This window comes from Neovison vison, chromosome 5 (genome assembly GCF_020171115.1).
Source record: "Neovison vison isolate M4711 chromosome 5, ASM_NN_V1, whole genome shotgun sequence".
Lineage (NCBI taxonomy): Eukaryota > Metazoa > Chordata > Mammalia > Carnivora > Mustelidae > Neogale > Neogale vison.
Window position 1 is genome coordinate 82,071,715 of NC_058095.1, and position 14,666 is coordinate 82,086,380.

General features: G+C 36.0%; 1 protein-coding gene across 3 annotated transcripts in view; it reads left to right on the forward strand.

Moving 5' to 3' along the window:
- The window catches only part of RNF17 (ring finger protein 17), a 181,277-nt gene that overhangs the window by 102,366 nt on the left and 64,245 nt on the right, over nucleotides 1–14,666 (forward strand). For all 3 annotated transcript variants that reach the window (XM_044249365.1, XM_044249366.1, XM_044249364.1), the window contains exons 20-22: nucleotides 5,050–5,277; nucleotides 5,921–6,071; nucleotides 6,224–6,342. In XM_044249365.1, coding sequence (XP_044105300.1) covers nucleotides 5,050–5,277; nucleotides 5,921–6,071; nucleotides 6,224–6,342 — 498 coding nt within the window. The remainder of the gene's footprint in view (nucleotides 1–5,049; nucleotides 5,278–5,920; nucleotides 6,072–6,223; nucleotides 6,343–14,666) is intronic.

Sequence of the window (14,666 nt, forward strand, 5' to 3'; positions counted from 1 at the left end):
CTCCCACCCCCCCGCCACTTCAAACCCCTCAGACTGTTTTTAACAAAAAAGACTAAATACATGTATATGTACTGTTTCTCTGGAAAGAGTCATAAAATTCAAAATTTTAAATTTTGAACCATGTACATATATTACTTTCTCAAAAATTAGTAATATTTATTTTTTAAAAGTCTATTAATGTACCACTTCACACAGACCACGATGGCTGTAATAAAAAAAAATGTATTGGTGAGAATGTGGAGAGAGGAATATAAATAGTGAAGCACTGTGGAAAACAGCTTGAAGATTCCTAAAAACTTAAACATGACCCATAAATTTCATTTCTTGTATATATTCCCAAAAGAATTGAGAACAGGTACTCAAATGTGTGTACATATATATTCATAAGTGGAACCACCCTGTTTGTCTGTCAACAGTTGGATAAACAAATTGTGGTAGATAGACATACAATGGAATATTATTCAGCCTTTAAAAAGTAATTAAATTTAGGGGTTCCTGGGTAGCTCAGTCTTAGGTGTCTAACTCTTGATTTTGGCTCAAGTTGTGATCTCAGGGTTGTGAGACTGAGCCCTGAGTTGGGCTCTACCCGGGCATGGCGCCTGCTTAAGAGTCTCTCCTCCCTTTGTCCCTCCCCCGCCAAAAATAAAAGAATTAAATTTTGATATAATATTGATACATCTTGAAAACTTTATGCTAAGTGAAATAAGCTGGACACAAAAGGTGAGAGAATGATTCCATTTATATGAAATATTCAGAATAGTTAAATCCACAGAGATGGAACACTGATTGGTGGTTAATAGGAGTTGAGAAGAGAGGATTATGGGTAGCAACTGCTTTAGGGGGATTTTATTTTGGAGTGATAAAAATGTTTGGAACTATATAGAGGTGTAATGGTGGTGCAACACTGTGAATGTACTAATTGCTACTGGATTGTTCACTTTAAAATACTTTTATGTTATGTGAATCTCACCTCATTTTTTTAAATTTTAAGTTTGTTAGCTATAGATTCAACTCAAGCTATGTGAAAGTTCCAGCAGACTTTTCTGTAGAAATTGATGGGGTCTCAAATCTCATATAAAAATGCAAAATGCATAAAATAGGACAATTTTGAAGACAAAGACAAAGTTGGAGGACTTCCACTTCCTAGAGTCAGAATTTAATATAAAACTACAACTACCGGGGCGCCTGGGTGGCTCAGTGGGTTAAAGCCTCTGCCTTCAGCTCAGGTCATGATCCCAGGGCCCTGGGATTGAGCCCCACATCGGGCTCTCTGCTCAGCAGGGAGCCTGCTTCCTCCCCCACCCCACCTGCCTCTCTGCCTACTTGTGATCTGTCAAATAAATAAATCTTAAAAACAAAACAAAACTACGAAGACAGTGTGGTACTAACATAAAGATAGACATATAGAAGAATAAATAGAATTGACAGTTGAGAAATAAATCCTTATATTTATAATTAATTGACTTTTTAAACAAAGGCACAAAGGCAGTTCATTGAAAAAAAGATAGTCTGTTCAACAAATGGTGCTATGACAATTGGATATCCACTAGCAAAAAAAGATGAACATAGCCCTTATCTCACACCATACACAAAGCTCATCAAAAGGGATTATACTCTTTTTTTATATTATTTTTTTTTTCCAATTTATTTATTTTCAGAAAAAAACAGTATTCATTATTTTTCACCACAACCAGTGCTATTAAGAGCTAAAACAAAACTTCTGGGAGAAAACAGGAGGAAATCTTTAGGACTGTAGACTGGGCAAAGATTTCTTAGATTTGACACCAGAAGCACAATTCATAAAAGAAAATTAGTAAGTTGATCTTCACCAAAATTCAAAACTAGTGTAGGTTGAAAGATACTGTTAAGACAAATAACAGAGTGAGATAAAATATTTGCCAGACATGCCCCATAAAGAATTTGTATCTGGAATTCATAGAACTTCTACAACTTAAGAAAACAAGTAATTCAGCGGCCCAAAAGATGGGCACAAGATAAAAGCAGACATTTACCAAAGAAAGTGTATAATTGGCTAATAAGTGCATGAAAATATGCTTAGCATTATTAGTCATTAGGGAAATGCAAATTAAAACCACGATGAGATACCATTTCTCACCCACTAGAATAGCTGTTACATAAGACAATTACAGGTGTTGGTGAGAATGTGGAGTAACCTTTATTGCTGTCATAGAGGTAAGTGATAACAGCCTGTTTGGAAAAGGGTTTGTAAATTTCTCAAAAAGTTACACATAAAATTTTCACACAAGTCAACAATTCCACTCCTATCTAGGAGAAATGAGAACATATGTTCATACACAGATTTATGAGCTAATATTCATAACATTATTCAGAATATCCCAAAATTGGAAATTCTGTAAATATCCAGTGAGTGGTGAATAGAGAAAATACTATATGTTCATATAATGGAATACTATTTAGCCATAAAAAACAACAAATTACTGACACATCTACATCATGGAAAAACCTCAAATTTTAAGCTATATAAAGGAAGTCAGACACAAGAGATTGTATATTATATGATTCCATCTATATGGTATGCCCAGAAAAGGCAAGTCTATAGTACAAAAAATTTATTAGGAGGTTCCTGGGGCTATGGGTGAGGAGGATTCATGGTAAATGGACAAAGGGGATCTTTCTGGGGAGCAGTGAGAATGTTGTAAAACTGACTTATGGTTACATCATTTGATAAAGTTAACTAAATATCATTGAACTATATACTTGAAATGGGTGAACTTTTTTGGTAGAAATTATGCCTCAATAAAGTTTTTTTTAAGATTTTATTTATTTATTCGACAGATAGAGATCACAAGTAGGCAGAGAGGCAGCAGAGAGAGGAGGAAACAGGCTTCCCGCTGAGCAGAGAGCCTGATGCGGGGCTCGATCCCAGGGCCCTGGGATCATGACCTGAGCCGAAGACACCCACCTGCCACCCAGGTGCCCCAATAAAGTTGTTTTTAAAAAATCCATGGGATGCCTGGGTGGCTCAGTTGGTTAAGCTGCTGCCTTCAGCTCAGGTCATGATCCCAGGATCCTGGGATCAAGTCCCATGTGGGGCTCCTTGCTCAGCAGGGAGCCTGCTTCTCTCTCTGCCTCTGCTTGCTTATGCTTTCTCTCTGTGTCTCTGACAAATAAATAAATACATAAAATCTTTTAAAAAAATAAAATAAAATAATAAAAAATAAAAAGTCCATTAGCAGGCACCTGGGTGGCTCAGTTGGTTAAGGATCGAGTCCCACATTGGGCTGCCTGCTCTGCAGAGAGCCTGCTTCTCCCTCTCCCTTCTGCCTGCTGCTCTGCCTACTTGTGCTCTTTTTCTCTCTGTCAAATAAATAAAATCTTTACAAAAATTTTTTTAGAAGTCCATTAGCTAGTTTTCCCTTCCCATTGTTTGGTTATATAAGCAAGAGGTATTTATAGGCCTACATGTTAAATTGTAGCAAATGGTATATCCAGTGATGAGTAAGAATGGTTTGTGCCTTCAAGGAGCTTAGAGTATGTAGTAGAGATGGTCAAGCCTACCTTTCAGTGTGATGAGGACTCTGTTAAGGGTAGTCACAGAATTGTGGGATTGCCAGAGGGTTTACCACTGGAGATTTCACCTAAACTGAATTCTGTAGTACAACTGGGAGTGAAAGCCTATACACAGGGAAAATGTAATGTGTTTAGGTATTGTTAGTACAGTTAGTACAGTCACACAGCTGGTAGACAGGAAAAAAGGTAATAGTGGCAGGTAAGACAAGAGATCAAGCTGGAGAGAAATGCACAGACCAGATAATTACAGAACCTTGATCACTAAGAAGGAAAAGTACTTTTCAAACACTTCTGTGTGTTTGAACTTTATCACTTCAGGAAGGAGGATTAGCAGCTATTGACTGATTTTAAGCAGAGGACTGGGAGGAGATTTGGGTTTTAGAAATCTCCCTCTGACTGCAAGTCTTAAAAATAAAGTGTTGGGCTGTAAGTGAGTACTGTAGGCTATTGAAGTAATAGTTACTTGGTGATAGAAAAATGGGTAGATTATGAAACATTATGGAAGTGACTATTACAAGACCTTGCTACTGATTGTAGGTAAGGAAGAGGAGGGGTCAAGATTGACTTTCAGAACTAATAACTATAACCACCAATATCTAGGGATACTGTTCCTGGAGAACAAGGAACAGTAGAGTGGGGAACAGGTCTGGGAGAGGAAATGGGTGTGATAGCTTTGGACATGTGCTTGAGGTGTTTTTGGTATGTTAAAGCAGAGGCATGTTAAAGCAAAGGGGGATAACTTTAATTGGCAAACAACTGTGCAGTGGCCAGAGGACTGTCAGTCACACACTGTAGTGGTTTATTTGCATAGTAGCAGAAGCACATGATAAAGAGTGGGAAGCAGGTACAGCAGTAGCTAAGGAAATGGATGAGACTGCACAAGGGGTAAGAAAAGTCTAGGCATGTATACTCACTTCCAAATGGTGCCACTTTTGTGCTCAGCAAGGGCAAATCCAGGTTTCATGGGCAAGCCTGAAGAGCCCCCCTTAAAGAAAAGGAATACAGAGTTTTAACTATAGAACTAAATAAGCAAAAGTAATATTTACATAAACTGATAAAAGAAATCCCAACAAATAACAGATTTTCAAAAGTTGACAAATACTACAAATGTTACAAAATTCAGAGTCATCACAAAACACTTTCTTATTACACTTTTTATCTATATATGAACCACCATTTGAAATGCCAGATTTTGTGAAAAATTATGAATAACTCCTGTAGTCTTTGTGAGTACAAAATGTCAATGGGAAATGATGAAATTATAAGCAAACTTGGTATTTTAAACTGTTCTTAAAATAGAAAATTTGGCTTTTGGGGGATTTAGTCTTACATTGGTAGTATTTAACCCTTTAAAAAAAAGACTTAAACTGCTGTTAATATCAAAACTGGGAAGCAGTGAATAATAGCTAAAATTTGTTCATCACTAGATCTAAACAAATACAAATATAAATATTTTCTTAGCTGCTCTTTTTTCTAATGGGTTTTGTTATTTTCTAGATATACCCTCAAGGATAATTGCAAAAAGCATATTGAAGTATGGGATCCTTCTCCAGAAGAAATTATTTCAAATGAAGTAAACAGCTTAAATCCCGTGTCTGTAAGATCTCTACCTAATGAGAATCTCCAATCACTTTATAATAAGGAACTGCCTGTACATATCTGTAATGTGATATCTCCTGAGAAGATTTATGTTCAGTGGTTATTAACAGAAAACTTACTTAATAGGTATATAAGGAAAAGATATTACCTATGGGATTTTCCCTATATTTTGTTTCAAAGATCTAGAAATCATAAATGTGGACTTTTAAAAACAAAATTATTTCAGCTAAACAGTTATTTTAAAAACTAGTTAAATGTATACAAGTAGTATCTTTACTAGTTATTTTCACTGTATTAGAATTAGTCATTCTACAAATACCTAATTGGGCATAACCAGTATTCTAGGTGTGGGGGATATGGTGGTAAAAATATTTACATGTCTTTGCTGTCTTGGAGCTTAAATTCTGGTAGAGGGAGAGACAGTGGACAAATAAAATAGTTAATGTAACAGATGATGATAAAGACAATAGAGAAAAAGCAGTTGGGGAGGAAGGCAATTTTGGATAATCAGGAAGGACCTCAAGAAGACAGTTGACATTGTAATGGATCCTGAAGAAAGGGAGTAAGTAAACCACGAGGCTATCTGCGGGAAAATAATCTCAGGCAGAGGGAAGAACTAGTTCAAAGATCCTGCAGCGGAAATATACTTGGGTATTCAAGGAAGAACAAAATATCCAGTTTGGGCAAGGAGGGATAATAGAAGATATGTGGTTGGAGCATTATATGTTGTAAGAAAAGTTTTAAAAGTTAATTTTTTTTCTTTATATAGTTTAGAAGAAAAGATGATAGCTGCTTATGAAAACTCAAAGTGGGAACCTATTAAATGGGAAAACGATATGCACTGTGCTGTTAGGATCCCTGATAAAAATCAGTGGCGAAGAGGCCAGATCATCAGAATGGTTACAGACACACTGGTAGAGGTAATTGAAGAGTTTAAAATAGTAACTGAAGGTGAATGCATTCAATATTTTCATCCTGAAATTTTTTAGTCTCATTTTTATTATGTTATTCAGTGGCAAAATATATTTTGAAATATTGTCTTTCCACAGACTAAAAGTTATTGCTTTCATAGGTCTTGCTGTATGATGTGGGTGTTGAACTAGTCGTGAATATTACGTGTTTACGAGAACTTCAAGAAAACCTAAGGACAATGGGAAGATTATCTTTGGAATGTTCTCTTGTTGACATAAGGTAGTTATTCACTGAATAATTTTTCTCACTATTGAATAATTGTATATCTTTTTGGTTTTGGATGGGTTCTTGTCAGTTTTCATATTACTAACATTCTGAAATTTTATAAATCTAGTTAATTTTGAGGTTTTAAGAAAAGGGAAAGAAAAATTTGGAGCACATAAATTTTAGTGGTACTAAGGAATGGAGATAGGTCAGTATGATTGGTATCTAAATAGAATTCAAAGTGTTAAATATTAAAAAACTTGAGGGACATAGGCAGATAGAAATAATATGTATTTCATAAGCTTAGCATTGCATGGAAAGCCAAAAATATGTAAATTACAAAAAATGAATTAAGATTCTGGGAAAGTGGGGCACCTGGGTGTCTCAGTTGTTAAGCATCTGCCTTTGGCTCAGGTCATGATCCCAGGGTCCTGGGATCCAGCCCTGCATCAGATCAGGCTCCCTGCTTGGCAAGAAGCCTCCCTCTCACATTCCCCCTGCTTGTGTTCCTTCTCTCACTGTGTCTCTCTCTGTCAAATAAATAAATAAAAATCTTTTTTTAAATGAATAAAAATCTTAAAAAAAATTCTGGGAAAGTGGCATGAATTAGTTTTTGAGTCTAGTAGAATTCTACCATAAACACAGAGCAACTTGGATAGCAAAACTGAAGACTGCACAGTCTTTACAATAAAAGTGAGCAACTAGGTTTCCCTCTCTAAGCCTCCAGATACAAACAAGTGTGGGATACCATGCCCTTATGCGCCCTTTTGGTTACCAGTATTTGTATGGAAGGAAGGAAGGAAGGCTGACTGAAAGTAGTATTTCACTGGAGCATGCAAGCCAGTCTGAGAACAGCAACCAAGACTGTTGCTATTCAACCAAGATGCAAGATGCTCTTCAGAGCTGGATGCTAAAACATAATGTGCCAGAATTTCATGGTACTGGAGCTGTAGCCATATAACCTTTGGAAGTATTCCATGACCTCACACCGAGTAGAAACTCTTAGAAATAGAGCCTGATTTTAGCAAATCAGACAATGGGGCAAAGGAAAGAAAAGATGCAGACAAAAGTAGAGGAGAGGAACAAGATATCAAAATATGAGGCAATATTTTCTGTCATTTGGGGAAAACAACCAGAGAATTCTAGAGCCATGAAGCTAGGAAAGCAATTGTGATCCACCTCTTCCTTCTAAAAACACAGGAGATTTTTTAAAAAGATTTTATTTATTTATTTGAGAGAGAGAATATGAGAGGAGAGAGGGTCAGAGGGGGAAGCTCAGGGAGGGGGAAGCAGACTCCTCACTGAGAAGGGAGCCCGATGTGGGACTTGATACTGGGACTCCAGGACATGACTTGAGCTGAAGCCAGTTGGTTAACCAACTGAGCCACCCCGGCACCCTAGCACAGGAAATTTTATTTCACTTAAAACGTGAGCAAATGAAAGAATTACAGTCAAATTCTATACAAACTATTAGAAGTAAAAAGAATAAAAAGCCAAATAATAGCCCTAGAGGCAATAGAAACCCACCAAAAAGGCATGCTCACAAAATAATAAAACTGTAAATTTCAAAATGAGCTTAAAAATTTAGAAAATTATAGACACTGAAGAACAACATAAAACAAAATTATAAAAACTCAGAAATAAGATTGATTACAGAAGAAGTAAATTTGAAATGAGAAATGACAACACTCAAAAAAGAGAAATAAAATCTAAAAATCATATCAGAAATACAGACTAAACTAGAAAAAAGCACAAAAGCAAATACACAATAGATAATGCATTAAGAGAAATAGAAGATAGAGGGGTACCTGGGTGGTTCCGCTGGTTAAACATCTACCTTCTGCTCAGGTCATGATCCCAAGGTCCTGGGATGGAACCCCAAGCCAGGCTCCCTGCTCAGCAGGAAGCCTGCTTCTCCTTTTCCCTCTGCCTGCCCCTCCCTCTCCTTGTGCACACGTGCGCTCTCTCTCTCTGTCAAATAAAGAAATAGAAAGGAGGACAAAGTTTTAAAATTAAAAAGAACAAAAATCCAAAAGATTTAAAACAAAAGATCTCTAAAATTTTAAAAAGCCTCAACATATGTGTAATAGGAATTTCAAAGAAGAAAATTAAAAGAAATAGAACAGAAGCTTTTGACTTCATCAAAATCAAAAGCTTCTGCACAGCAAAGGAAACAGTCAAAAAAACAAAGAGGCATCCCACGGAATGGGAGAAGATATTTGCAAATGACAGTACAGACAAAAGGTTGATATCCAGGATCTATAATGAACTCCTCAAACTCAACCCACAAGAAACAGACAAACACATCAAAAAATGGGCAGAAGATATGAACAGACACTTCTCCAATCAAGACATACAAATGGCTATCAGACACATGAAAAAATGCTCATCATCATTAGCCCTCAGGGAGATTCAAATTAAAACCACATTGAGATATCACCTTACACCAGTTAGAATGGCCAAAATTAACAAAACAGGAAACAACATGTGTTGGAGAGGATGTGGAGAAAGGGGAACCCTCTTCCACTGTTGGTGGGAATGCAAGTTGGTGCAGCCTCTTTGGAGAACAGTGTGGAGATTCCTCAAGAAATTAAAAATAGAGCTTCCCTATGACCCTGCAATTGCACTCCTGGGTATTTACCCCAAAGATACAGATGTCGTGAAAAGAAGGGCCATCTGTACCCCAATGTTTATAGCAGCAATGGCCACAGTCGCCAAACTATGGAAAGAACCAAGATGCCCTTCAACGGATGAATGGATAAGGAAGATGTGGTCCATATACACTATGGAGTATTATGCCTCCATCAGAAAGGACGAATATCCAACTTTTGTAGCAACATGGATGGGACTGGAAGAGATTATGCTGAGTGAAATCAGTCAAGCAGAGAGAGTCAATTATCATATGGTTTCACTCATTTGTGGAGCATAACCAATAGCATGGAGGACAAGGGGCGTTAGAGAGTAGTAGGGAATTTGGGTAAATTGGAAGGGGAGATGAACCATGAGAGACTATGGACTCTGAAAAACAATCTGAGGGGTTTGAAGTGGCGGGGGGTGGGAGGTTGGGGTACCAGGTGGTGGGTATATAGAGGGCACAGCTTGCATGGAGCACTGGGTGTGGTGAAAAAATAATGAGTACTGTTTTTCTGAAAATAAATAAATTGGGAGGAAAAAGAAACCTAAAAAAAAAAAAAGAAATAGAACAAAATAAATACTAAAAACTACGATTCAAGAAAGTGTTCCCAAAATAAAAGATTACTTAGAACTATGTATAAAAGAGCACCCTGTATGTCTTGGAAAATCAATTCAGGAAATCTGACACTCAGATTAGTAAAATTATTCATTTATAAGAGGAAGAAGATCAAACCTTAATGTCAGATGGCATTCCACTGGAGAAACATTTTTTAAATACTAAAAGAAAATGGCAAGGTATGGGTTTTATATTCACCCAAACTGACCTTTAGGTATAAAGATTACAGACAAACTAGGAACCACTCCTGAGGAATCTATAAGAGAACAAACTTTATTTAATCAACAGTAAGCGAGAGAGTTTGACATAAGAACTGGTGGTGAGTGTTACATTTATTTTTACCTAAAGAAGAGAGACTAAAATGGTCATTGTTAGGGAAGCAGCATAGAATGGAAAGTAGATATGGCACAGTTTCAAAAATAATGTAGGGAGATACAAAGTAAAGTATTCATGGAAAGTTGAATAAGTTTGCCTTTTGCCTTATTAACTAGGAGTGAGGATTTCCAATAAGATACTGGGGGAAAGTTGTTAATAGTATTGATTTAACATGGGAACTATGTTAATATTTTATATAAATATTATATATGTTAAATATTTCATAAAATATTTCATATAAACACATATTAGTAAAACCAGTAAGGAAAATGTAATTCTAGTGTCAGAGAAAGTTCTTCAAATGACTTTTTTTTAAGGGAGGGGTTGGGGAAAGGGGATTGCGGCAGGGAAGAGGGACAGAGAGAAGTTCTCAGGCAGGTTCCACACCCAGCACAGAGCTTGACACACCAACATTTCACAACCCTGAGATCATGACATCAGCTGAAATTGAGAGTTGTACTCTTAACTGGCTGAGCCAACTAGGAGCCCTTTTTTCAAATGACTTTAAAACATAAAATGCTGTCTGTACATCCCTACCAGAATATATCCTAAGGACAAAAAAAACCACTTCTCCCCTCAAAAAATCAACTGTTTTTTTCATTCATCCCAAAGTTGGTTGTAGTGTTACTGAAACTACTCTGTGTGTATTGTGGGATAAGTCAAAATTACAATTATGTACGTAATATTGAGAGCTGGTATGGTTGATACATGATAAAGATGTTAAGATTAAGGTTAATTTACCTTTTACTTCTGATTTTGAATCAGAATTATATCTAGAAACTCATTTGATATTTTAATTATCAAAAATACATATCTGAAGGACCTAGTAGCAATGGCCTGTGCTGGTTTGTAAATTGTGGTCTCCAAGTCCCATTTCCCAATAAAAGAAATTAGAGCTCTTTGGAACACTGTCTGATTCCAGATCTTGGACAGAAAATTTCATACAGTATGAACCTAGAATATCTTGTCATAGCAAAAAACAAAGCTATAAAAAAATTGAGGTTATGACAAAAAGACTCAGTAGCCTATCTGAATAAACTTCCATTGACCAAATAAGGGACTTTAGCATTAGTAGGATAATTGTAATGCAGTAAAGCAATTGACATATTGTAAATCCCTAAGTTCATAAAGTGACTTAAAAAATCTTAAGAAATCTTATTGGTTATCATCACAGGATTCTAGGGAACGATCTCACTATTCCAAAACAGGTGAATAAGGAAAATGAAAATTTGTCTTGCTTTTCCTATACTATCTGTACCTCAGTATAATCAAATAGTTGGCAAGGGGAAGTTGTTCTTTTTAAGTATTCCAAATAACAAAAGAAGAATGATTTCACTAGAATTGTATCATTTTACAACCCTAACAAGGAGTCTAGGCAATGATTGTCAGTGGCTGTTAACATAACAAAATGAGAATTGGGCATTATGTGCTTCTTGATGGAAATACATAGCATAGACTATAAATACTATTGCTGAAAAAGTAGAAACCTGAATCTGATCAATACTGCATACCTAACTATGATTTTAAAGGAAACTCAAGGGACAGAGGAACATATTAAACACCATGGGAATGCCATCAGCTAAATCCAGGCATGGAAACATAGAACAAATGACTCCATTTCTTTAACAGAAAATCGTAGGGAAAAAATTCAAAATAATGATTTGAAACCTCACAAAAACATAAACACTATCTGAATGGTTGATATTAAGAATTAATGTGCTGTGGTTAGGTTTGTTTAAACAGACTTTTATTGAAGCGTAATTGTTATACAATACAATATTCATTTCAGGTGTACCATATAGTGATTTGATATTTATATACATTACAAAATGGTCACCACAATAAGTCATTTGTTATTGGTACCATTTGTTACCATACAAAGTTGTTACAGTCTCTGTCTTATTTATTTTATAATTGGAGAATTATACCTCTTCATCCCCTTCACCTATTTCATACATTTCCCCTCACCCCTCCCCTCTGGCAGCTACCAGTTTGTTCTCTGTATCTGAGTCTGTTTGTTTATCCATTTGTTGTTTAGACTCCACATATAAATGAAATCATATGATGTATGTCTTTCTCTGTCTGACTTATTTCACTTAGCATAATATCATCTAGGTCTACCCTTGTTGTTACAGGTGGCAAGATCTCATTCTTTTTTTATGGCTTAGTAATATTCCATAGTATGTGTATGCCAAATCTTCATCCATTCAGCTGTCAGTGGATATTTGGGTTATTTTCATGTTTTGGCTATTGTAAATAATGTTGCCATAAACATAGGGGTGCATATATCTTTTTGAATTAGTGTTTTTGGGATTCTTCAAGTAAATACCTAATAGTGGAATTATTGCATCTTATGGTAGTTCTATTTTTAATTTATTAAGGAGCCTCCATACTGTTTTCCACAGTAGCTGTGCCAGTTTGCATTCCCACGTTTGCATTCCCACCAACCATGCACAAAAGTTCCTTTTTCTCCACATTCTCACCAACATGCTATTCTTACGGGGGGGTTTATATGTTATTTGTGCATTTATTTTTAAATTTTTTTTCCAAGTTTTAGGTAGTTAACAGTGTAATATTAGTTTCAGGTGTACAAATTGGTGATTTCAACACCTGGTGCTCATCAAAAGTGCTTGTGTTTTTTATTATAACCATTCTGACAGGTGTGAGGTGATATCTCATTGTGCTTTTGATTTAAATTTCTCTGATGATTAGTAATGCTTCCCATCTCTTCATGTCTGTTGACCATCTGGATGTCTTCTTTGGAGAAATATCTTTCATGTCTTCTGCCCACTTTTAACTGGATTATTTGTTTTTTGGGTGTTGAGTTGTATACGTTCTTTATGTATTTTGGATGCTAACCCTTTATTGGCTATATCATTTGCAAATACCTTCTCCCATTCAGTAGATTGTCTTTTTGTTTTGCTGGTTGTTTTCTTTGCCACACAAAAGCTTTTCATTTTGATGTAATTCCCAGTAGTTTATTTTTGCTTTTGTTTCTCTTGCCTCACGAGGTGTACCTAGAAAAATGTTGCTATGGCCAATGTCAGAGAAATTACTGCCTGTGTTCTCTTTTAGGATTTTTTATGCTTCACATCTCATTTAGTTCATTTTTTCTAAAAAGACCTACAGATGGGCAGACTACAGTAGGATATCACCTCACACATGTTACAATACCTCTTCTCAAAAAGACAAGAAATAACAAATGTTGGTGAGGATGTAGGAAAAAGGGAAACCTAGTGCACTGTTGGTTGGAATATAAAGTGGTGCAGTCCCTGTGGAAAACACTAAAGAGGTCCCTCAGAAATTTAAAATAAAACCACTATATGGTCCAGCAGTTCCACCTCTAGGTATTTATCAAAAACAAAACAAAACGAAACAAAAAACAGAAACACTGGTTCAAAAAGACATATACATCCCTGTGTTCATTTCAGCATTATTTACAATAGCCAAGATGTGAAAGCAAGCTCACTGTCAACCAACAGATGAATGCATAAAGATGTGTGAGGTGTGATACCCCATTGTACCAGGGTAATTCTGGCCTTGTAGAATGAGTTTGGAAACATTCCTTCCTTTTTAACTTTTAAAATAGTTCAAGGATAAGTATTATCTTTTCCTTAAATGTTTGGTATAATTCACCTGTGAGACCATCTGGTCCTGGACTTTTGTTTGTTGGGAGGTTTTGTTTAATCATTATTATTACTATTATTGCTTCACTTTCATTACTACCATTTGGTCTGTTCAGATTATCTGTTTTTCCTGGTTATGTCTTAGAAGTTTCTGTGTTTTTAAGAACTTATCCATTTGTCCCATTTGTTGATGTATAATTGTTCATAATAGATCTTAGGAGACTCAGTATGAGTTTTTATTATAATCGGATTTCTGTTTGAAAAATACAAAAGTGACAATTTCCTGCTTCTAGGGGACCTTTTTTCATTGAGAAATCATGGAAATCTAATTTTTTGTACCCTGGTGAACACTGAGTAATGTATGGAATTATTGAATCAATATGTTGTACAATTGAAACTAATATAACATTGTATGTTAATTATACTTTATAAAAATAGAAGAATTTATAGACTCTTAGACTTGGAACTCAAAGATATTAGAGGCATCATGACAGTAGTTCTTTGTATACCACCCCTAATAAATGAACATTCAAAATCTGACTTCAGTGCTAAATTAAGCATCCCTCTCAAAGGAGGCTGTTTCTTTTTTTTTTTTTAATTAAGATTTTATTTATTTATTTGACAGAGAAAGAGATCATGACTAGGCAGAGAGGCAGGCAGAGGGGGAGGGAGAAGCAGGCTCCCTGCTGAGCAGGGTGCCTGATGTGGGACTCAATCCCTGGACTGCAGGATCATGACCTGAGCTGAAGGCAGTCGCTTAACCAACTGAGCCACCAGGCGCCCAAGGAAGTTGTTTCTTTATGAGGCATGTTCAGCCACTTTATTTCCTTACATGACATTAAAATTGATCTCCCCAGTAGTATACCTTGTTCTAATGACCCCTTTCTGTTCTAATTGCTGGTAAACCATTTATTTAATGTCCTTGAAGAACTTATATTAGGAGTTACCATAATCCACCTGTTTGTACAGAACATTTCTCTAATTTTACAGGTACCTCTCCCACTGTTCATAATTACTAATAGTGACTGTGGGACCATATCTACTGATAGAACAATCAGTTGAAAGAATTTATTGCCCTGGAATGGAAA